The 23,794-nt window shown below is 56.0% G+C and overlaps 1 protein-coding gene across 5 annotated transcripts in view; it reads left to right on the top strand.

The window, feature by feature from the left end:
• Positions 1 to 23,794, top strand: part of PTPRS (protein tyrosine phosphatase receptor type S) — a 133,367-nt gene that overhangs the window by 86,572 nt on the left and 23,001 nt on the right. For 2 of the 5 annotated variants that reach the window (XM_074384758.1, XM_074384754.1), the window contains 7 exons: positions 5,838 to 6,107; positions 7,088 to 7,669; positions 11,021 to 11,154; positions 11,839 to 11,983; positions 19,503 to 19,808; positions 21,294 to 21,487; positions 21,648 to 21,674. In XM_074384758.1, coding sequence (XP_074240859.1) covers positions 5,838 to 6,107; positions 7,088 to 7,669; positions 11,021 to 11,154; positions 11,839 to 11,983; positions 19,503 to 19,808; positions 21,294 to 21,487; positions 21,648 to 21,674 — 1,658 coding nt within the window. Of the gene's footprint in view, positions 1 to 1,194; positions 1,317 to 5,837; positions 6,108 to 7,087; positions 7,670 to 11,020; positions 11,155 to 11,838; positions 11,984 to 19,502; positions 19,809 to 21,293; positions 21,488 to 21,647; positions 21,675 to 23,794 lie in introns of those variants that run through there. The other 3 variants (XM_074384755.1, XM_074384756.1, XM_074384757.1) reach the window with 2 other exon arrangements.

The raw sequence follows: 23,794 nt of genomic DNA on the forward strand, positions 1-23,794 counted from the left end.
CGGACTTTCTCATCCCACCCGCATCACATGGGGGAGAGGGGACTCCAGGGGTGGAAAGGCAGGCTCCCCTTCACCTGGGCCGGGCGGCGGGCGGCGACGAGGGTCATTCTGCAGGAACACTGAGCTCTGAGCACCTCCCGCCTGCTGCCTGCCTCTCACCCTCTGCATTCGCTGTTTTCTCTGTCGGGGGAGGGGCTTGTGAGGGGACTATTAGATTACACCTTGTCGTTTGGAAAGCCCCGTGTCTCCGGCGGCCGCAGCGAGGTGGGGGGCGGTGAGGGAAGTCGATGGATTGGCCAGAACTGGGGGAAAAACGAAGAGAGAGAGAGAGAGAGAGAGAGAGAGAGAGAGCGAGAGAGAGAGCGAGCGCAGGTACCAAAAAAAAAAAAAAAATCCAAACGTCCAGCTCAAAACACCAGCAACTTGCCAAGGCCGCTGGTCAGCCCGTGGGCCGGGGCTCCAGCCAGGTCCCTCCAGGCCTCGCACGCTACCTTGATGGCGGAGGGAGCTGGCGGTGGGAGCAGGGAGGCGCGGGGGAGGGAAGGAGGCAGAGCTCAGTGATGAAGAAGGGTGGCAGAAGGGAGATGCAGGCGGGCTGAGGGCCTTGCCCGCCCTCCGTGGGCCACAGGCTGGAGTTCAAAGGAGAGGACAGAAGTGGGCTGTGGAGTTAGGAATGTTTCCAACCCCCTCCCTCTCCCCCTCCCGACAGGTGTAATCTAAGCTTAAATAAACCCCCTGGAGGCTGCACAGTTTCTCGGCATCTCTCCCCTGCCCTCCCCATCCGCGTACTCATTTTGGAGTTTGGAGAAATAGCTACAACCTTCTCCCACCCCAAAATGCCCAGCAGAGCCCCCCTCCCCCCGTCCCTGCGGCTTGCTGAACCGTGGAGATGTCTGACACTGTGGGCGTTCCCTACCTAGTGCTTCAACCAGATCACCTCACTTTTGAGTTTCCTTACCCCCCCCCAGCCCCTCACCCCTACTCCCTTTACCCCTCACCCCTACTCCCAACCCTGTTTTTTGGTTTTTGTGTTTCTGCCTCTTCCTGCCTGGGGGAGGGGTTGTCTCCTGGTTGCTTTGACGGTTTTTGAGTTGTTTTTCCATGTGAATCGGGGTTTGAAGCGACCACCCCCCCAACCTGCCACCCCCCCACCCCACCGCCCACCCTCCCGACCCCCTCGCCCAAGCGGGTCCCCCCCGCTGGGACCCCCCCGGCTACTCGGTGACGAGAAGAGCTGGAAACCAGAGCCAGCTGGAGCGTGCTGAGGACCAAGGCTGGTGTGGTCCCCTTATAACCTGCCTGGACCCTCCATTCAGGTCGGTAATTGGGGGCGGGGGTCCCGCGGGGCTGCTCCGTCCCGTGGGCTCCATGCCTACCTTACTTTCTAACCTGCACCTCAAGCTTGCAGCCGGGGGTGGAAAGATGATGTGGGTGGGTGCCAGCACCAAACCGGGCAGAACACAGCGTCAGTCACCCGCCCTTGCCAGCTGGGAGGACGCCCAGAGGCCTTACAAGGCCTCCAGGGAGGGGGATGAGCCACCCAGTGCCAACGGGCATGATCTTCCCTTAAACTCGTGGCAAACCAGCCCTCTTCCTACAGCACACCCTTTGAAACAAATGAGATGGGTGAGAAAGCAAGTGGGCAGTTTCTTAAGTGTCAGAGGAGCTGTTACAATTTATTGGCAGGTCCATTTAACTGATGGTTGCTGGCCATGTTGGGGATTGTGAGCTCTAAGATTACTGCTGTTGATAAATGCACATTTAACTGATTTATAGTGAACCCTGTAGTGCAAGTCTTTTACATATTCAACAGGTATCCCCTTGTTTCTGCTTCTAAAAGAAAGTTAGAGGTACCTTCCAAATGATGACATCCCTATGGGGAGATATTTCAAGATAAGATCAAACAGGAACAGGGTCTTTTGGGTAAGATGTCCATCCTTACAGAAAAGATAAATTGGCCTGGCACTTAACCTTTAGATCCTAAAGCTAGGTCTTAACTCCCTTTGATGTTCCAACAATTCCTTTGAGTATGAGCCTTTTACTGATGGCTTCTGGACATTTATTATGATGGCTACTGGATATTACTCAATCAGTGGCTACTGGCCATTACATAGGGTTTTATACAGGTGATGGGTACTTTTTTCCTCTTTGGTGTCCCCAGTGGGTCAGGACACACAAGTTTGAAAGAGCCAGATGCCAAGAATTGATACTTGGCTGTAATCCTCATTACTCACCATGGTAAGAAAAGCCTTGTTTCCTCTGAGAGGCAGGAACCAGGCTGGCCTGGCTTTGAGCTCTGGCTACACTGCTTCCTTTCTGTGATTTCCCTCTGGTCCCGTCACCGTTCTGAGCCTCTGTTCCCTCATATGCAAAATGAGCATAAGGACATTTGCCTCTCAAAATTGTTAGAAAGGAAAAAGTAAGGTGGGGATTCAGTAGAAATTCTTGCTTTTTCCATTTTCTTTTTATTTATTTATTTTTATTGGAGATGGAGTGTCACTCTGTCACGCAGGCTGGCGTGCAGTGGCACGATCTCGGCTCACTGCAGCCTCCGCCGCCCGGATTCAAGCGATTCTCCTGGCTCAGCCTCCGGAGTAGCTGGGATTACAGGCATCTGCCTCCATGTCCGGCTAATTTTTGTAATTTTAGTAAAGATGGGATTTTACCGTGTTGGCCGGGTTCTTCTCCAACTCGTGACCTCAAGGGATCCACCTGCCTCAGCCTCCTAAAGTGCTGGGATTACACGCATGAGCCACCATGCCCGGCCTCCTTTTTTTTTTTTTTAAGTAAGTTAGAGAAGCTATGTGATCTTCCCAGCACCTGGGAGGCTGAAAGGTGACTTTCCCAGCTCCATGCCTGGGTTTTGCCCCTGCTGTGCTGGGCACTGCCCTGGTCAGGCTACTGCCCTTCTCAGCAGGATGCCCGATTCCTTCCATTTTACAGATGAGGAAACTGAGGCTCCAGGAGGACGGGGGACCTTCCCAAGGCCGCTGGGCTCATTCAGCTGTGTCAGCTCCTGCACCTCTGCCTGGAGAGGTTCTTGATGGGATTCTGAGACCTTGAGGGAGTTCACCTTGTCATGTGATTCCGGCTTTGGGAACGCCAGCGTGCTCAGCCCCAAGTGGGGCAGGGTGTCGCAGAGAAGTGGGCCCAGAGGGGCTTGAGACAGAGAGAGACTTGAGTCGGGCTGGGGTTGGTTTTTCCGAAGGCTTTTTGTCCGTGAGGCTCGCGCCCCTGTGGTCACCCCAAAGCCTTGGCCAAGGCTCTTGGGTGCCGGGTGGAGAGGCCGGATCCTGTGTTCTGCCAGCGGGAGGGCGTCTCCCCGGGGAAGCCACCTTCCTCCTCCTTTCAGACCCCGATTTTCAGCCCTACACCCATTCCATGATTTTTTGTTCCTTCTTGCTTTTGGGTGTCGTGTTGTGTTTCGGAGGGAGTTCTTTGTGTTTTAGAGTCTCTCTCTCTCTCTTTATTTTTATTTTTATTTTTTTTTTTTTGCTTTTGCTTTGTTACTTCATTTGTTCTTCCTGGTTTTGTTTGGAACGTCGATGCTGTTTTTCTGTCCTTGAATAATCAGCTCCCCCACGCTCATTTCCCCCATCCTGCCCCGTTTCCATGACAACTCGGCCTCGGCATCCTACCTGTGCCTCGCTGTGGGTGCCGGCGGCTGGCCTGGACCGCGTCCGCGGGCTGGCCGGCCGGACCCCACTCTCCCCCCACGCCCCCACCCTCCATCCAGCCCTACCAGAAAGCCACCCTCCATCTCACGGCACTCGCCCCCCACCTCCACTCTGTGTGCATGGCCCCCGTCTCCCCTGCCCCGCCGCCTCCCCCCCTGCAGTGGTTCCTTCCACCCCATCCTGTCTCCAGCGCGACTCTGGACTTTCGTGGGGCTTCTTTTTCCGAAGGGCTGCCAGCTTCCAGACCCCACTCCCATGCCCGCCGGTGTCCCCCTTTTTCTTTGCCTCCTGCCCAGATTCAGGAAGGCAGGGGTGGGGATGTCCAGCTAGGGCTGCAAGGGAAGGATTTGGGGGCTGTCTCCCCATACCCCCTTGGACCCCTCCTCAGTATCATAGATCACACCCCTTGAGAGCACCCCCGAGGCTGCACCTCCCACAATCCCGTATGAAGATCAGAGGCAGGTGTTGACAGTGATCCCGAGTGACCCTCCAGTTCGTCATGTGTGCAGTTGAAACAAGGCCCCTTTACCCACCCAAAGCTGGGGACGCACCGTTTGTCTTCTCCAGGACCTGACACTGTTACCCAGGGACGCTCCTTTTCTGGCCAGAAGGATTTATTAGGTTCCCACGGCAGTTAAACAGCCCCTGCGGGCCGGCCAGCGGTGTCTGCAGGTTCCCCTGCCCGCTGGCCTCCTCCCCTCTTCCCCCAGCCCCGGAACCCATCTGACTTCTGAAAACGGAGCCCCCGAAATGCATCCTGCTGCCTTCATTGTCTTTGAGAGAAGGCTGCATCCACCACCACCCCCCCGCTAAGAAACGCACAGAACGTGGCCCTTTTCTTTCAGCGTTCAAGTCCATTCCCTTGTTTATGATTATTAATTATCATTATTATTAATATCTATTTATTCTGCCAGGGCTGTGATGTGACAATGTGGTATGTCACATTGGATCACATCTGCTAGAATTAATATGCAGCATTGAAGTGGGACCCCCCCCCCTTCTTTCTTTCTCTGCCCCTCCCGCTCTCTGTCCGTTTTCTGTTCTTCTCTCTTTCTGCCCATTCATCCGTCTCCTCCCTCTGGTGTCACGTAAGTGTGCCCAGAGATCCCCCAAACCAGATCTTCCCCTGCAGTTCCCATGCACATCCCTCCTTTCTCTCTCTCTCTCTGTCTCTGTCTCTCTCTCTCTCTCTCTCTGTCTCTCTCTCTCTCTCTGTCTCTCTCTGTCTCTCTCTCTGTCTCTCTCTGTCTCTCTCTTTCTCTCTCTCTCTCTCTCTCTCTCTCTCTCTCTGTCAGTCTATTTTGCATGATGTTTGTGACTCAGAGCTGCATCTATTGATGGAAACTTGTCAGATCTGACGGAAGCTTTTAGAAGGGTTTCTATACCCAAAAACCACAAAAATTTCATTAGAGTTTCTCATCTTTTCCTGGAGGGCCTGGGAGTGGGGGAGGGGAGGGAGTGGGTGGGGCCCCTGAGTCACCGGGGAGTGGGCTGGGGGCCGCCATCTCAGGCTCCCTCTGTCTCCTGGTCTCAACAGCTGTCCTGAGACCCGCCACATCCCCAGAGAAACAGGGAGGGTTGGAAGTCGCCCCCTCTCCTAACCCACCCGCCCCCCGACACCTGCAGCCGGAATCTTCCAGCGCTCCCCGACGGGGCTGCCCCCCACCCCCCACTCAGGAGCGAGCGGAGGGGCTGCTCCCTGAAGCCACCTCTGTCTGCAAAGATGAGAAACCGCTGATAAATTTTTGTGTTCGTATCTGTGCTGTGACCAGCCACCCTGGTCTATGAAACCCTGTTGCTATGAGATAATGCTTCATGTCTATTATATATTGATAGATCTCTCTATATATTGTTTGTGAAGTACCTTTCTTTGAAGTTTTGGTTTCTTTGTGTTGGAATTTGGTTTTTTAATTTGGTTCTTTTGTTTTCTTTTCATTTGGGGGGAAAATAATCAACAGAGGGAAAAAGAACGAGCCCTGTTTATATTTAAATGGTTTTCCACTTTTTTTTTTCCTTTTTGTCTTTCTTTCCTTCTTTCTTTCTTCCTGCTTTTCTTTCTTTTCTCCTCTGCATCCTGTCTTCCCCTCCCACCCCCACCCACCTCACCCCTGCATCCCCCGCCCGCCCCGCCCGCCCCGCCGCTGCTGCCGCCCTCCCCAGTCCGCCGCGTGGCTCCGCGCTTCTCCATCCTGCCCATGAGCCACGAGATCATGCCAGGGGGCAACGTGAACATCACCTGCGTGGCCGTGGGCTCGCCCATGCCCTATGTGAAGTGGATGCAGGGGGCCGAGGACCTGACCCCCGAGGATGACATGCCGGTGGGTCGGAACGTGCTGGAACTCACCGACGTCAAAGACTCAGCCAACTACACCTGCGTGGCCATGTCCAGCCTGGGCGTCATCGAGGCGGTTGCTCAGATCACGGTGAAATGTGAGCGGGGACCGTGGGACCCGTAGGTGGTGGGAGCAGGCTGGCCTCGCTCCCCGATGTCAGGCGCAGGTGGGAGGCAGCATGGGGGGCGCCTCCAAGTTACCCTTCTGGCTTCGGTCGATCCTGGCTAGGAAGGGGACCGTCGTTCCTTGAACAGGCATTTATTGGCGGTAAATTATCCGGCCAGGCACCGTGGCTCACGCCTGTAATCCCGGCACTTTGGGAGGCCGAAGCGGGAGGCTTGCTTGAGCCCAGAACTTAGAGGCCAGCCTGGGCAATGTAGCCAGACCCCTTCGCTACAAAAGAGTGAAACAATTAGGCGTGGTGGTGTATGCCTGTAGTCCGAGCTGCTGAGGAGGCTGAGGCGGGAGCTCCCCTTGGACCCAGGAGTTCGAGGCTGCAGTGAGCTCTGATCGCACTGCTGCAATCCAGCCTGAGCCACAGAGCCAGACCCTGTCTTTTAAAACACCAAAAACGGGCGGGCCGGGCACGGTGGCTCACGCCTGTAATCCCGGCACTTTGGGAGGCTGAGCTGGGTAGATCACCTGAGGTCAGGAGGTCGAGACCAGCCCGACCAACATAGGGAAACCCTGTCTCTACTAAAAATACAAAAGAAAAAAAAGCCGGGCGTGGGGGTGCACATCTGTAATCTCAGCCGCTTGGAAAGCTGAGGCAGGAGAATCACTTAAACCCAGGAGGTGAGGTTGCAGTGAGCCAAGGTCGAGCTGTTCCACTCCGGCCTGGGCGACAGAGCGAGACTCCCTCTCAAAAAAAAGAAAAGGAAAGAAAATGAATACTGAGTGTCCCCTGAGCCGTGGTTTACCACCCCTTGCTGTAGATGATGAGAGGTCATGAGGCCCGTGGTTACTGCAGGGCAAATCAAGGCACAGAGAAGGCGACTGAGTGGCAAAAAGTCACACAGCATTCTGGGTCCTCACCCCACACCCCCAGTGCGTGACTCAGCTGCCTCCTGCCCACAGCTCTCCCCAAAGCTCCTGGGACTCCTGTGGTGACCGAGAACACAGCCACCAGCATCACCATCACGTGGGACTCAGGCAATCCGGACCCCGTGTCGTATTACGTCATCGAATACAAATCCAAGAGTCAGGACGGGCCGTATCAGATCAAGGAGGACATCACCACCACGCGCTACAGCATCGGCGGCCTGAGCCCCAACTCGGAGTACGAGATCTGGGTGTCGGCCGTCAACTCCATCGGCCAGGGGCCCCCCAGCGAGTCCGTGGTCACGCGCACGGGCGAGCAGGCCCCGGCCAGTGCCCCGCGAAACGTGCAAGCCCGGATGCTGAGCGCCACCACCATGATCGTGCAGTGGGAGGAGCCGGTGGAGCCCAACGGCCTGATCCGCGGCTACCGCGTCTACTACACCATGGAGCCCGAGCACCCCGTGGGCAACTGGCAGAAACACAACGTGGACGACAGCCTGCTGACCACCGTGGGCAGCCTGCTGGAGGACGAGACCTACACCGTGCGGGTGCTGGCCTTCACCTCCGTCGGCGACGGGCCGCTCTCGGACCCCATCCAGGTCAAGACGCAGCAGGGAGGTGAGGCGTGGGGACGGCAGGACCCGGGGCCCCGGCCGTGCGGTTCGGCTGTTCAGCTGTTGGCGTGTGCCCTGGAAAGCCAGGACAAAATGGGAGGATTTCTTGAGGCCGGGAGTTCAAGACGAGCCTGGCCAATGTAGCTAGCCCCCATCTCTACAACACAAATTAAAAATGAGCTAGGGTTGCGGGTGCACGCCAGGAGTCTAGCTACTCAAGAGCACAGTGCTTTGAGATATTTACCTGCTAGCATTTAAAATCAGGGAGCTAGGCCGGGCGCGGTGGCTCACGCCTGTAATCCCAGCTCTTTGTGAGGCCAAGGCGGCTGGATCACCTGAGGTCAGCAGTTCGAGACCAGCCTGGCCAACATGGTGAAACCCCATTTCTATTAATAATACAAAAAAATTAGCTGCGTGTGGTGGCACATGCCTGTAATCCCAGCTACTCTGGAGGCTGAGGCAGGAGGATTGGTTGAACGGAGGAGGCGGGGGTTGCGGTGAGCCGAAATCGTGCCACTGCCCTCCAGGCTGGGCAACAGAGCAAGACTCCATCTCAAAGAACAAAAAGGTGATTTCTAAACGTGGGTGATTTTTTTTTAATGGGTGGATCAGCTGAGGTCAGGAGTTTGAGAACGGCCTGGCCAACATGACAAAACCTCGTTTCTACTAAAAAAAAATAAAAATCAAAAATCAAAAAATTAGCCGGGCGTGGTAGCGTACGCCTGTAGTCTCAGCTACTCAGGAGGCTGAGGCAGGAGAATCACTTAAACCCGGGAGGTGGAGGCTGCAGTGAGCCAAAATTTCGCCACTGCCCTCCAGGCTGGGTGGCAGAGCAAGACTCTGTCTCAAAAGATAAAATCAGAGAGTTATCCTAGCCCAATTGTTGGTTGCTCTTGAAAAACCTGATTTGACAAGCTCACAGGGCTAGGCTCAGACGCCTGGGTAGCTCCCGGCAGCTGTGTGGGAGCCGAGGGGTCCGTGTGGACTTCCTTCTCCGCTGCTCCCCGCTGCTGCCGGCGTGGGAGGTAGAGAACCCTCCGCCTGTGGCTCTCATTAGAGGGACCGTCGCTGCCTGGTCTGAAAGTAACAAGTGAAAACTGCCCGACCCCCAACGCAGAGGGCCAGTCTCCCTGTCCACCCCAGGGGAAGGACTCGGAAGAGGCATTTAGGCACGGGGGACCCCAGCTCTCTGAGGGCGTTTGACCCTTTCCTTTGGGGCTCAGGCTTTTAAAACCTAAAGTCCAGGCAAACTCAGGCATCCGCTGAAGCCAAGGGCCTGGGTGGCTGGAGCTCTGTCCGTGTCTGTCGGCAGGTAAAGATTAGAGATGCAGATTTTTTTTTTTTTAGATGGAGTTTCGCTCTTGTTACCCAGGCTGGAGTGCAATGGCGCGATCTCGGCTCACCGCAACCTCCGCCTCCTGGGTTCAGGCAATTCTCCTGCCTTAGCCTCCTGAGTAGCTGGGACTACAGGCACGCACCACCATGCCCAGCTAATTTTTCTATATTTTTAGTAGAGACGGGGTTTCACCATGTTGACCAGGATGGCCTCGATCTCTTGACCTCGTGATCCACCCACCTCGGCCTCCCAAAGTGCTGGGATTACAGGCGTGAGCCACTGTGCCCGGCCGAGATGCAGATTTTGACACAGGCACCCTTGGCCAGGCAATGTGGCTCACACCTGTAACACTGATACTTTGGGAGGCTGAGGCAGGAGGATTCCCTGAAGCCAGGAGTTCAAGGCCAGCCTGGACAACATAGACCCCACGTGTACAAACAGTTTTAAAATTGGCCAGGCGAGGTGGCTCACGCCTGTAATCCCAGCACTTTGGGAGGCCGAGGCAGGCAGATCACGAGGTCAGGAGTTTGCGACCAGCCTGGCCAACGTGGTGAAACCCCGTCTCTGCTAAAAATACAAAAATTAGCCAGGCGTGGTGGTACTTGCTTGTAATCCCAGCTACTCGGGAGGCTGAGGCAGGAGAATTGCTTGAATCCGGGAGGCAGAGGTTGCAGTGAGCCAAGATGGAGCCATTGCACTCCAGCCTGGGTGACAGGGCAAGTCTTGCTCTCAAAAAAAAATTTTTTTTTTTTTAAATTAGCTGAGTGTGGTGGTGCGTGCCTATGGTCCGAGCTACTTAGGGGGCTGAGGCAGGAGGATCACCTGAGCCCAGGAGTTGGAGGCTACAGTGAGCTGTAATCGCGCCACTGTACTCTAGCCTGTGTGACAGAGTGAGACCCTGACTCAAAAACTAAAAAGGAAACAAAATATGCACATATACCTCTCTGCTAATTTCTCTCTCATCTGATTTGCAGTGAAGTGAGGACACTGGGGTGATTTGAAAGGGGGATTTTCAGGCCGGGCATGGTGGCTCACGCCTGTAATCCCAGCATTTTGGGAGGCCACGGTGGGCGGATCACCTGAGGTCAGAAGTTGGAGACCAGCTTGGCCAACATGGCGAAACCCAGTCTCTACTTAAAAATACAAAAATTAGGGCCAGGCGCGGTGGCTCAAGCCTGTAATCCCAGCACTTTCGGAGGCCGAGGCGGGTGGATCACGAGGTCAAGAGATCGAGACCATCCTGGTCAACATGGTGAAACCCCGTCTCTACTAAAAATACAAAAAGTTAGCTGGACATGGTGGCGTGTGCCTGTAATCCCAGCTACTCAGGAGGCTGAGACAGGAGAATTGCCTGAGCCCAGGAGGCGGAGGTTGCGGTGACCCGAGATCGCGCTACTGCACTCCAGCCTGGGTGACAGAGCAAGACTCTTATTTCGAAAAAGAAAAGAAGAGGGGAATTTTTTTTTTTTTTTTTTTTTTTTTTTTTTTTTTTTTGAGACGGAGTTTCGCTCTTGTTACCCAGGCTGGAGTGCAATGGCGCGATCTCGGCTCACCGCAACCTCCGCCTCCTGGGTTCAGGCAATTCTCCTGCCTCACCCTCCTGAGTAGCTGGGATTACAGGCACGCGCCACCACGTCCAGCTAATTTTTTTGTATTTTTAGTAGAGACGGGGTTTCACTGTGTTGACCGGGATGGTCTCGATCTCTTGACCTCGTGATCCACCCGCCTCGGCCTCCCACAGTGCTGGGATTACAGGCGTGAGCCACCGCGCCCGGCCCAGAAGAGAGGATTTTTAAATGTGTTCTTTTCCCTTGGAAGAAGAGAGGATGGGGGAACAGGTGTCAGTGGGGTGGGGGTGAGGTCCCCAGGAAAACAGCGTTCTAGAAGCCCCCAGAGCTGGCAGCTGTTTGGGGGGCAATGCTGGGCTTGTCTTTCTGGGAGAGAGAGGACACGCAGCAAGTGGGACTCCCTTCGTGGGGTGGACACCCCCCCACTGCTGCTCGTCTCCCGCCCCCGCAGTGCCCGGCCAGCCTATGAACCTGCGGGCCGAGGCAAAGTCGGAGACCAGCATCACCCTGTCCTGGAGCCCCCCACGGCAGGAGAGCATCATCAAGTACGAGCTCCTCTTCCGGGAAGGCGACCACGGCCGGGAGGTGAGGCCGGCGGCGCGGGGACCAGCTGGCCCGCCCTGGGCTCCTCCCCGGCGCGCTCTGACGCTGCCCGCCGTCTGTCCCTTCTCTCTGTCCCCGTGTGTGCTGTGGCTTCCGCTCGTCCTCACTGCTTCTGCTTCTGCGGCCCTCGCCTCTCCGTCCCTTCATCCCTCTGCCCCCTTTTTTCTTCCCTTGCCTTTTCTCCTGTGTGCGCTCTGGCTCCCCATGTGTGCGTGTCCCCGGCCCTCTCGATCCCGGCTTCTCTCTGTCGCTGTCTCTGTTTTCTGTGTTTTTCTGTCTGTCTCTGTCCGTCTCTCTGTTTGTGTCTCTTTCTCTCCGCATGTTTCTCCTCTCTGTCTCTGTCTCTCTCCTTTCTCTGTCCCTGTCTCTACCTGTCTCCCCTCCATTTCTCTCTGTGCATGTCTGTGTCTCTGTCTCTCTCTCTCTCTCTGTCTCTACCTCTTCATCTGTCTCATTCTCGTCTCTATCTCTGTTTATTCCTGTCTCTGCCTCTCTTGTTTGTCTCTGTCTCTGCCGTTTCTCTGTCTCTCTCTCTTTCCCCTTTATCTCTGTCTCTGTCTCTCTCCCCCACTTCGTTTCTCTGTCTCTGTCCCTGTGTCCCTCTGTCTCTATCACTCTGTCTTTTATCTCTCCGTCTCCCCCCCATCCCTGTCTGCCTCGCCCCAGGTGGGAAGGACCTTCGACCCCACGACATCCTACGTGGTGGAGGACCTGAAGCCCAGCACGGAGTACGCCTTCCGCCTGGCGGCGCGCTCCCCGCAGGGCCTGGGCGCCTTCACCCCGGTGGTGCGGCAGCGCACGCTGCAGTCCAGTAGGTGTCTTGCGGGGCCGCGCTTCTCTGCGGGGGGGACCACGGCCTGGCCGCAGACAGTCCCTCGGCGGACGGACCCAGGCGGGGCCTGCTGCAGCGGGGGGGGGGGGGGGGGGCGCCTCCGGGCCTGTCTCCGCTTTGCTCCCCGACCTCGGATCCATCTGCCCGTGCTGTGCCTCAGTTTCCCCATCAGCACAGCGAGGGTCTCAGCACGGGGTTCTCCGTGCCCCTGGGCCTGGTGACCTGGGTGGAGACGCGGGGTCAAGGAGTAGTGGCTGGTGTGGCCCCTGGTGTGGAAGAGGTTCCGGGACCTCGCCTCGTCCTCTTCCCATCCCGGAGAGGGGACTGGTTGAAGGGGCACGTGGCGCCCGTTTCCCAGGCCTTGCAAGGGGTCACAGCTCGCACCCCGCCATTCGCAGAGAGAGCAAAGGACGCAGAGACGACCCCACCTTCCCCAAGGGCGGGGAGCCTCGGCTCTCGACACCCCAGGATGAGGTCCCAGCTCCCGAGGGGGGGAGGCGTGGAGTTGGAGCTGATGCTGCGTTTCACGGGGGCATGCAGGACCCCACTCGGGGCTCTGATCTCGGGAGTTCTCTGCTGTGCCTGCCCGGCCTCCCTGTTTCGAGCGAGTCACCCTTCACCTGGCAGCTGGCTGTGGGTCACCGCCACCTTCCCTCCCTGACTTCTCCAAGCTCGGGGCTGGCCGGGGCCCCTTCTGCTGTCTCCCTGCTCCCCCACCTCCCTGGCTCTGCTCAGCCCAGCGTGGCCTCCACTGGCGTGGTCTCCCTGCCGTGGCCTCCCTCTGTTTCCCCCGCTTACCTCCCCCAACCCAGTCAGTCACGACGTAGCCACCTCAGGCTTTCTTTCGGAATCAGTCACGATGGTCAGACCTTCAAGGCCCCCTCCCCGGGCTGTGTGCACAGAAGGGCGTCTCGGGTCAGTCGAGGGTAACGTCAACTCGGGCCGGGGCATCCGAGCCGCCGAGACTGGGGATAGGGGCCTCCGAGACACAAACCTCTGCCCCCGTCGGCCCCTTTCCCTCCTTCCCGCTCCCCCCAAACCGAGCTGAGCTGAGTCCCCGGCAGCTCCAAGGCATCTGGGCGCGTCTGTGTGAGGTGGAGTCAGTGAGGGTGGCCCGTGGCTTGGGCAGCCACCTGAGAGACCGGCTGAGGTGTCCTGAAGGTGAGTACACGCTGGTCTCAAGCAGGTTCACAAAAACGGCCCACCCCGTGTGCCCCCCGCCTGCCCCAGCTGCTCTGGGCTGCAGAGTCCACGGCCCCAATTTGGCCCCTGAAACTCCCAAACCACGTGCCACCACCGCGCTGTGCCGCTCACGCACAGACGTCCACGTCTCTGCACACGTCCCTTCCCGAGACGTCACGCAGGTTGGGCCGGATTGTGAAGGACACGACCTCCGTGGTCACCTCGAAAGCGGCTTCGGCCCAGCCACGCGAACCTCCGGGGCGGCCCAGGACAGGGAGTGGGGGAAAAGGGACTCCCCGCTTCTCACCCCGAGACGGGTGAGGCCCAGGACAAGCGGCAGCAAAGACGCAGGGCCAGGCGTATCCATCCCCCCCGGGGGCTGCGGGCTCCTTAGGCTGAACACAAGGGTAGGTGCAGGTCAGACCACTCAGCCGTGGGTCTCCCCAGACACCATGCCACCTTCCTGCCTCCAGCCTGGAACCTCAGCGCGCGCACGCTGGGGGCCGGCGCAGGACCGCGGGGCCGCTGGCATCCCGAGACCCACCAAGAGTTCGGTCTGGCCTTGTAGCTCAGCGCTCGGCCGTTCCCTCTCTCGTAAGAAAGTCTTATAAGTTAGCGGTTGAAGAGCGGAAGGTAGGTAACCAGATTGGGCGTTTTCTGGAAGGAATCTTTCTTTCTTTTATTATGGTTTTTCTCATCGTCATCACCATCACTGTTGTTTCTTATTTTATTATGGTTTTGGTTTTATTTTTTTCTCTCCCTTTCTCAACAAATCCATTCCTTCCGACACATTCCTTGGTTGGTGTTGTTTTTTCCCGTGCTCCCTGCCTGATTCCCCCCTGGGCACCTTTGGTTGGGGTGGCTGGTCAAGAAATACGGAAGGGTACCCTGTGTCCGGTTTTGGAGGAGGGGCCCCCAGTGTTTTGCTTTAAGTGAGGCCGGAGGGGCTTTCTAGCTGAAGTAAGCTGTTGGGGTGGCCTCTGCAGTCCCTGGCAGCCCAGCGTCCTTGAGGACAGGGGACAGGAGGGTGTGCCCATAGTACTGAGTAAACACCTGCTCGGCACCAGGCAAGCTGATGGGATGGTGAGGGTTTCAGATGCTTTTGCCACGAGCGAGGCTGTTCGTTTCTCTGGGCCTCCCTCCGGGGGATGTAGATTCTAAAGTTGTGGGCATTTGGGGGAGTGTGGCTCCAGCCATCCCCAGCCGGCACAAGGCTGAGAACTGAGCTTCCAGCGTCAAACCAAGCCAGCCCGTGAGCCACAGCCAAGTCTGGGTTCCATTCCCGGCTCTGCCCCCTCGTGACTGCATGCCCCTGGGCAGGTAGCTTGCTGTTTCTGTGCTTCAGTTTCCTCACCTGTAAGATGGGCTGCACTTCCGGGTTTTCGGCAGGATTGAGAGGTGACATACGAAATAATGAAAAGCTTCCAGGGTGGGGTGACCGCAGAAAACCCAACAGGCAGACTTTGAATCTGGTTTCCCCACCGGTGACTTGGGTTGGCCGGTGGGGAGTCACCATTCTGACCACCCCAGGGGTTGTGAGAATTAAATGAGATAATAGATGCATTAAATAAGACAGCATATGCAAGGTGAGCTCAGGGTGCTGTACCTGCGGGAGGTGCACAGAAGGTGAAGCTTACTGTGACTAATGCCCTCAGCACCGCATCTGGCCGCACTAGGCACGGAACACATGCAGACTGATTCATAAGCCTTTAACACACAGACAGTTCCCTTTAACATGCGGGAACTTCACTATTTATTTAGCAAAGACCTTAGCATACTGCCCGGCACACAGTAGGTGCCCCGCTGATGCAGTCGCTGTTTTAAATCGGCACGTGGATTGGCACAGTACTGGGCACCTCGTTGGCACTCAGTAAATGGAAGCTAATAGCAGTTTATAACAAGCTTCATCTGGCGCCACGGGCATGTTAGCTACTCAGAACATGGGTACCAGCAGTTCCTGTTCTGCAAACCGTGGCACAATGCTTGGCATACGGTAAGTGCTCAGTAAGTGGCACTTGCTATAAAAGGAGGCCCAGTGTGAGGCACATAGTTGGTGCTCACATGGGCGTGATTATCCCTTTGGAAGGATGTGGGATAGAGCTGGATACACGGTTTTTACGAAAACACGCAGTTACTGTCTGCAAAGGCCTGGACACAGTGTGTGCATGTAGTAGGTGTTCAGTGAGTAAGCACTGTTACCGTTGTTATATAAGGTCTTTAGTGTCATGCCTGGCACATAGTAGGTGCTTAACGTGCCAGGCACTATTACAGTTACCCAGTAAAGCCTTTAGCACAGTGCTTGGCACACAGTAGGTGCTTAAGAAATGAAAGCTATTGATATTCTGTAAGGCTCTTAGTAGAGTCGCCTAACACATAGCAGGTGCTTAATATGCCAGGCACTATTACAGTTATCCAATAAAGCCCTTAGCACAGTGCTTGGCACACAGTAGGTGCTTAAGAAATGAAAGCTATTGATGTTCTGTAAGGCTCTTAGTAGAGTCGCGTAACACATAGCAGGTGCTTAATATGTGGAAACATTTTCAATAATCCCCTAGCACAGTACCTGGCACACAGTAGGTGCTTAATATGTGGTGACTGCTACTGTCTTCTGATGAAGCCTTTAGTACAGTGTCTGGCGCACAGTAGGGGCTTAATATGCAGAGACTATTAACTGTTTTCTGATAAAGCCCTTAGCACAGTGCCTGACACACAATAGGGGCATAATATCCAGGGATTGTTGCTGTTTTCTGAGGGAGCCTTTAGCGCAGTGCCTGGCACACAGTAGGTGTTGCTTAAATGACAACTGCTGTTTTTCCCTTTAGAGGGCTATTATCATACCCAGTCTATAGTAGATGCTCAATAAATGAGACTTGCTGTTGATGGGCTTCGTAATGGGTTTGGTGTGGTGCCAGGTGCATAGTCAGAACCAAACACAGGAGTTTTGACACACAGTAGGTGCTCAGTATGAGCTATGAATGTCCAGTATGAGGTGTCCAGTAAACAGACACTTTTATTATTACTTGATAAGGACCGTGACATCTATCTGGCACACAGTAGGTGCTCAAGACAGGGCATTATTTTCATGTGAGGCCAGTTGGATGGTCCTAGTTGCACTAAGCCTTTGGGGTGGGTGGCCTTTGGGTCCCTGGTAGCACGTGTTCAGTAAATAAATGATTTTACTTTAAAAAACATTTTTGACTATATTTTCTAAAAATTATTATGAATCCCTTGGCACCATGCCTGACCCACAGTGGGTGGTCAGTTAATAAGTGCATTTGCTGTTACTGTATGAAGCCGTGGGCATGATGCCTGGCACATGGTAGGTATGCGGTAATTACCAGCACCGCACCTGAGCATATAGTGTGTGACATACAGATTCTTTTTTTTTTTTTTTTTTTTTTTTTGAGACCGAGTCTTGCCCTGTCTCCCAGGCTGGAGTGCAGTGTGTGATCTCAGCTCACTGCAACCTCTGCCTCCCAGGTTCAAGTGATTCTCCTGCCTCAATCTCCCGAGTAACTGGGATCACAGGCGCCCACCACCATGCCCAGCTGATTTTTTGTATCTTCGTAGAGACGGGGTTTCACCATGTTGGCCGGGCTGGTCTTGAACTCCTGCCCTCTTGATCCGCCCACCTTGGCCTCCCAAAGTGCTGGGGTTACAGGCATGAGCCACCGCACCCGGCCAAGATTCTTTGGCTGTTACTCTATGAAGCCCTTGGCACAATGCTTGACACATAGTAGGTGCCTGATAAGTGGAGCTTCTATTGCTGTTCCCCCTTAGCATGATGCCTGGCACATAGAAGGTATTCAATAAATAGATGCTTTATTATTTTGTGAAGGCCTTGGTGCCAGTACATAGTAGGTGCTTAATAAATAGAGCTTCTGTTGCTGTTCCCCTTGGCATGATGCCCGCCACATGGTAGGTGTTTAGTAAATAAATGCTTTTACTATTATTTTGTGAAGCCCTTGGTGCTGGCACATAGTAGGTGCCTAATAGAGCTTCTGTTGCTGTTCCCCTTGGCACAGTGCCTGGGACATAGGTGTTCGGCATAGATTATTTTGCTATCATTCTATGATGCTCTTGGCAAAATGCTTGACACACAGTAGGCGCCTAATAATTGGAGCTTCTGTTGCTGTTCCCCTTGGCATGGTTCCTGGCACATAGTAGGTACCTAATTATTGGAGCGTCTGTTGCTGTTCTCCTTGGCATGGTGCCTAGCACATAGTAGGTGCTTAATAAATTGAGCTGCTGGGGCTGCTCATTTGGCACATAGTAGCTGTTCAGTAGATACTTCTATTATTTTGTGAAGCACTTGGTGCTGGCACATAGTAGGTACCTAATAAATAGAGCTTCTGTTGCCGTTCCCCTTGGCACGGTGCCTGGCACATAGTAGGTGTTTGGCATAGATTATTTTGCTATCATCCTATGAAGCCCTTGGCACAATGTTTGACACACAGTAGGGGCCTAATAATTGGAGCTTCTGTTGCCATTCCTTTGGCGTGGTGCCTGGCACGTAGCAGGTACCTAATGATGGGAGCTTCTGTTGCGGCTCCCTTGGCACATAGCAGGTGTTAAATAGTTACTTTTACTGTTATTTTGTGAAGCCCTTGTGCTGGCACATAGTAGGTACCTAACAGAGCTCTGTTGCTGTTCCCCTTGGCATGATGACTGGCACATAGTAGGTGCCTAATAAATGGAGCTTCTATTGCTGTTCCCCTGGGCATGGTGCTTGGCACATAGTAGGTGCCTAGTAAATGGAGCCTCCGTTGCCATTCCCCTTGGCATGGTGCCTGGCACATAGGTGCTTAATCAGTGGAGCCTTAGTTGCCATTCCCCTTGGCATGGTGCCTGGCACATAGTAGGTGCCTAATAATTGGAGTTTCAGTTGCCGTTCCCCTTGGCATGATGCCTGGCACATAGTAGGTGCCTAATAAATGGAGCTTCTTTTGCTGTTCCTCTTGGCATGATGCCTGGCACATAGTAGGTACCTAATAAATGGAGCTTGTGTTGCCATTCCCCTTACAGTGGTGCTTGGCACATAATAGGTGTTCAGTAAATAGATGTTGTTACTATTTTGTGAAGCCCTTGGTGCTGGCACATAGTAGTTGCCTAATAAATGGAGCCTCAGTTGCCATTCCCCTTGGCATGGTGCCTGGCACATAGGTGCCAAATAATTGGAGCTTCAGTTGCCGTTCCCCTTGGCATGATGCCTGGCACATAGTAGGTGCCTAATGGAGCTTCTATTGCTGCTCCCCTTGGTACATAGTAGGTGTTAAATAGATGCTTTTACTGTTATTTTGTGAAGCCCTTGTGCTGCCACATAGTAGGAACCTAATAGAGCTCTGTTGCTGTTCCTCTTGGCACAGTGCCTGACACATAGTAGGTGTTTGAAATATAGTTTATTTTGCTATCATTCTGTGACGCCTTTAGCACAATGCTTGACACATAGTAGATGCCTAATAGAGCCTCGGTTGCCGTTCCCCCTTGGCATGGTGCCTGGCACATAGTAGGTGCGTAATGGAGCTTCAGTTGCTGTTCCCCTGGGCATAGTGCCTGGCACATAGTAGGTGTTCAATAAATAGATGGTTTGCTATCATGTTGTGAAGCCCTTGGTGCTGGCACGTAACAAGTGCCTAGTAAGTGGAGTTTCTGTTGCTTTTCCCGTTGGCACAGTGTGTGGCACATAGATGCCTAATGGAGCATCTATTGGTGTTCCCCTTGGCATGGTGCCTGGCACACAGTAGGTGTTCAATAAGTAGATGCTTTACCGTGATTTTGTGAAGCCCTTGTTGCTGGCACATAGTAGGTGCCTAATAAATGGAGCTTCAGTTGCCGTTCTCTCGGCGTGGTGCCTGGCACATAGTAGGTGTTCAATACACGGATGCTTTATTTTGTGAAGCCCTTGGTGCGGGCACATAGTAGGTGCCTAACAGGTGGAGCTTCTGTTGCCGTCCCCCTTGGCACCATGCCCAGCACCCAGTAGGTGCCTAATCGAAAGGGCTTCTGCTGTTACTACCCCGTCCCGCTTCTGGCGTGGGGACCCGAGACCTACTGCGCGCCATGCAGGCGCAGGTGCAGCCCGGGGAGCACAGCGTTCTTGGCCAGCCCTCCCGCCCCGTCCCAGCCGCCCGCCCATCCCACCTTTGGTTGACACCCGCTTCTTTTGGGTTCGACTTCTCTTTGGTTTGCTTCTGTTTTGTTTGTTATCATCTTCTTTTTTATTTTCTCTTTCCCATCTTTTGTTTCCCCACCCCCCTCCCCACCCATCCCGCCTCCCTTCCCCGCCCCCACCCCCACGTTCTCCCCCCTCCAATAGAACCGTCAGCCCCCCCTCAAGACGTTAAATGTGTCAGCGTGCGCTCCACGGCCATTTTGGTAAGTTGGCGCCCGCCGCCGCCGGAAACGCACAACGGGGCCCTGGTGGGCTACAGCGTCCGCTACCGACCGCTGGGCTCAGAGGACCCGGAACCCAAGGAGGTGAACGGCATCCCCCCGACCACCACCCAGATCCTGCTGGAGGCCTTGGAGAAGTGGACCGAGTACCGCATCACGACTGTCGCTCACACAGAGGTGGGACCAGGGCCCGAGAGCTCGCCCGTGGTCGTCCGCACCGACGAGGATGGTAAGTGCCTGCCCCAGGACCGGGACCCCGCACCGGCCCCAGCCCGGCCCCCGCCTCGGAGCCTGCCATCTGGAAACCGGGGCTGGCGGCCAGAGGGCGCAGGCCTCGCTCGGAGGAAGCCGCGAAGCCAGCAGCCTCCCCGAGAAACCCGGGGCTCCTTGACCTTGGAATGGGCAGTTCTAGACCTGGGCAGGCTTAGCTCTGCAGCGTCTGCTCCCGGAGCCTCGTGCCTGGGCAGCGTCGCTGGCTGCCCTCTTATTTTGGCGGGACGGTGGAAACCGTTGGAAGTGGGGTGGAGGAAGCCGGCAGACAGCCCCTGCAGCCCGGTTGTGCTGATGGTGGTTATCCAGCGCCCCGGGTGGACGGAGACCAGGCTGTCGCGTTGGCCACGCTCCGTGGTGCCGCTGCTCCCGTCCTGGCCCATTTCAAGTTAGCAAGTGCGAGGCGCTGGTCCTAGCTTGGAGTCACGTGGTTGAAGCCTGGGTCATGGAGAGAAATGACAGACACCTTTCCCAGGAAAATTGCAGCCTCTCGGCCAAGCACGGTGGCTCCCACCTGTAAACCCAGCACTCTGAGAGGCCGAGGCGGGAGGAGTGTATGGCCCTAGGAGTTTGCGACCCGCCTAGGCAACACAGTGAGACCCTGTTCCTCCAAAAATGTTCTAAAACATGGCTGCGCGTAGCAGTTGGAGGCTGCAGTGAGCTGCTGTCCTGCCCCTGCACTCCAGCCTGGGTGACAGAGTGAGACCCCATCTCTACAACAAACACCGTTAGCTGAGCATGATGGCGCACGCCGATAGTTGCAGCTGCTACTGCTCTCCAGCCTAGGGGACAGAGGAAGAGAACCTGTCTCAATAATAAAGAATCCCAGCTTCTGGGTCCTGGGAACCTGGTTTGTTTTCCGAGCCCTTAGCCTCTAAGGTTCATTGGACAGCCCCATCACGTCCTAAGCCCAGGGAAGGAATGAAGCAGTTCCTCTGTATCCCAAACCACGGGGTGGCTGAAAAAGATCCTGAGTGCCAAGTGGGCCACCTGCCTGCTGGAGTATTTAGGAGCGTACAGCCGGACTGCCTGGTGCAAAATCCTGGCTTTGCCTCTTGCTAAGGCTGTGAGCCCAGAATCAACTCTCTGGCACTCAGTTTCCCCAAATGTAAAATGAATGATGGGAGCCCCTATCTGGCAGGGCGATGATGAGGATGGAAGCAGTGTAGGGCGAAGGAGGAGGTGTCTGGAGGCCCTGGGAAGGTGGTTTAGACCCTGGGGGGCAGCCTGGGTCCACGGGGCGCACCCTCAGGGGCCCCTCCCGGGGCTGTGGGGGGTGTGAAGGAGGCCACGCCCTCCCAGCCGGTGGTGAGCGCCGAGAGCGCCCAGCCGTTCACCTGCAGCCACTCGGCATCCTGGAATCGGACAGTGGCGCTGCCCGGGGCAGGGCCGGGCGCCCTGGTAACGGCCCCGCCCGCCCCTCCCCTCCCCTCCCGCCCGCCAGTGCCCAGCGCGCCGCCGCGGAAGGTGGAGGCGGAGGCGCTCAACGCCACGGCCATCCGCGTGCTGTGGCGCTCGCCCGCGCCCGGCCGGCAGCACGGCCAGATCCGCGGCTACCAGGTCCACTACGTGCGCATGGAGGGCGCCGAGGCCCGCGGGCCGCCGCGTATCAAGGACGTCATGCTGGCCGATGCCCAGGTGGGCGGTGGGCGGGGGCCGGGGCGGGGCCGGGGGCGGGCTCCGGGCGGGGGCGGGGCGGCCCCTGCGCTCCCCCGACCTCTGCTGCGCTCTCTCCACCTCTGACCGCCCCCCCGCTCACCTCCCTCCTCTCTCCCCTGCCGCCTCCTCCCGCGCTCAGTGGGAGACGGATGACACGGCCGAATATGTGAGTAGCGCCCGGGCCACCCACGCACCCACCCCCCTGCGCTCCCCGCGGGCCGTGCTGTGCCGTGACTCCTGCACGCCCTTATCACCAGTAGTAAAACGGTCTCCTCCTCTGGGCCCTCCGGTGCGCCCCTCGCTCCCCCGTTACCTCTTGGAGCGCCCAGCCTCGGCGTTTGCACTAGGGAAATGGGATACAGGGTGCAGACCCGAGGGGTGGCCTGAGCACCAGGAGCTGAGGATCATCCCCAAACCCCCTCACCCCGATGGCTCCTGCCGGCGATGGGGCTCAGGCCTCCCTGGTCCTTCCCCTGCCCTCGGTCACTCCTCCTCTGCTGTTAGACCCAGCGCCACCCTTCCGCGTCACTCAGCTCAGCCCTGTGTGGCCTAGAAATGTCTCTCTCTGGACATTCTGGCCCCTGGGTAACGAGAGGTGTCAGCGGGGCCAGTCAGAAAGCAGGACTGTGATACCCTGGTTATGACCCCACAGTGCTTTCTCAGGAGGCCCTAAACCACAGAGAGGAATTGCTGTGTGCCTTTGGGCAAGTTGCTGCCTCTCTCTGGGCTATGTCCCTGCCCCTAACCCCGGGAGCATTAGGCTCCGCTGAGAACCCCAAGTCTGTTGTTAAATTGGCATGGTCCCTTGGCTCATTTCTGTAATCTCAGCACTTTGAGAGGCTGAGGCAGGCAGATTGCCTGAGGTCAGGAGTTCGAGACCAGCCTGGCCAACTTTTTTTTTTTTTTTTTTTTTTTTTTGAGATGGAGTCTTACTCTGTCACCCAGGCTGGAGTGCAGTGGCAGGTCACTGCAGTCTCCGCCTCCCAGGTTTAAGTGATTCTCCTGCCTCAGCCTCCCCAGTAGCTGGGATGACAGGCATGTGCCACCATACCTGGCTTTTTTTTATGAGACACAGTCTCACTGTGTTGTGCAGGCTGGAGTGAAGTGTCGCCATCTCGGCTCACTGCAACCTCCACCTCCTGCGTTCAAGCGATTCTCCTGCCTCAGCCTCCCAAGTATCTGGGACTACAGGTCCGTACCACCATGCCTAGCTAATTTTTTGTATTTTAGTAGAGACGGGGTCTCACTGCGTTGCCCAGGATGGTTTTGAACTCCTGAGCTCAGGCGATCTGCCCGTCTCAGCCTCCCAAAGTGTTAGGATTACAGGCGTGAGCCACTGCACCCGGCCTAATTTTGGTATTTTTAGTAGAGATGGGGTTTTGCCATGTTGGCCAAGCTGGTCTCAAGGTGACCTGCCCACCTGAGCCTCCCAAAGTGCTGGGATTACAGGTGTGAGCCACCATGCCTGACTGACCCTGTCTCTAATAAACAAACAGGCACTGGTCCCACATGCTCTGATGGCCTCCGTCTCCCTAACACGGGGTCTAGGAGGAATATTCCCACCTGGGCTCCAACCCTACTCCTCCTGCGGAGACCCTAGGAGGGACAGACTGTGGGCTCAGGGGCAGGAGACCCTCTGTTTGTGCATCCCTGTTGCCATTTCTCGTCCCACCCCACAGTTCCCAGGCATGCCGGCCTGTGCTTGGGGGTGTGGGTGCTTGCTGTGAGCGTGTGCACAGGTGTGTGTGCAAGTCTGTGTGCCCAGGAGTGTTCTGTGCTGTCATTCATTGGATGAGCATTTATTGAGCACCTGCTGTATGCTAGGTCTCTGCTGGGTGCTCAAGATGTGGTAGTGACAAGAGCCCCTCCTCCCCACGGGTCGTACTCTAGTGAGAGAATGTTCATCAGAACAAGACACACCTCTTCCAGGCAGGGTGGCTCACGCCTGAAATCTCGACACTTTGAGAGGGCCAGGTGGGTGGATGACTTCTGGTCAGGAGTTCAAACCAGCCTGGCCAACACGGTGAAACCCCATCTCTACTAAAAATACAAATATCAGCTGGGTGTCGTGGTGACGCCTGTAGTCCCAGCTACTCAGGAGGCTGAGGCAGGAGAATTGCTTGAACCCAGGAGGCAGAGGTTGCGGTGAGCCGAGAGGGCGCCACTGCACTCCAGCCTGGGCAGCAGGGTGAGACTCCGTCTCAGAAAAAGAGGTCAGGTGCAGTGGCTCATGCCTGTAGTCCCAGCACTTTGGGAGGCCTGAGGTCAGGTGTTTGAGACCAGTCT

This window comes from Saimiri boliviensis, chromosome 14, assembly GCF_048565385.1.
Source record: "Saimiri boliviensis isolate mSaiBol1 chromosome 14, mSaiBol1.pri, whole genome shotgun sequence".
In the NCBI taxonomy this organism is placed as follows: Eukaryota; Metazoa; Chordata; class Mammalia; order Primates; family Cebidae; genus Saimiri; species Saimiri boliviensis.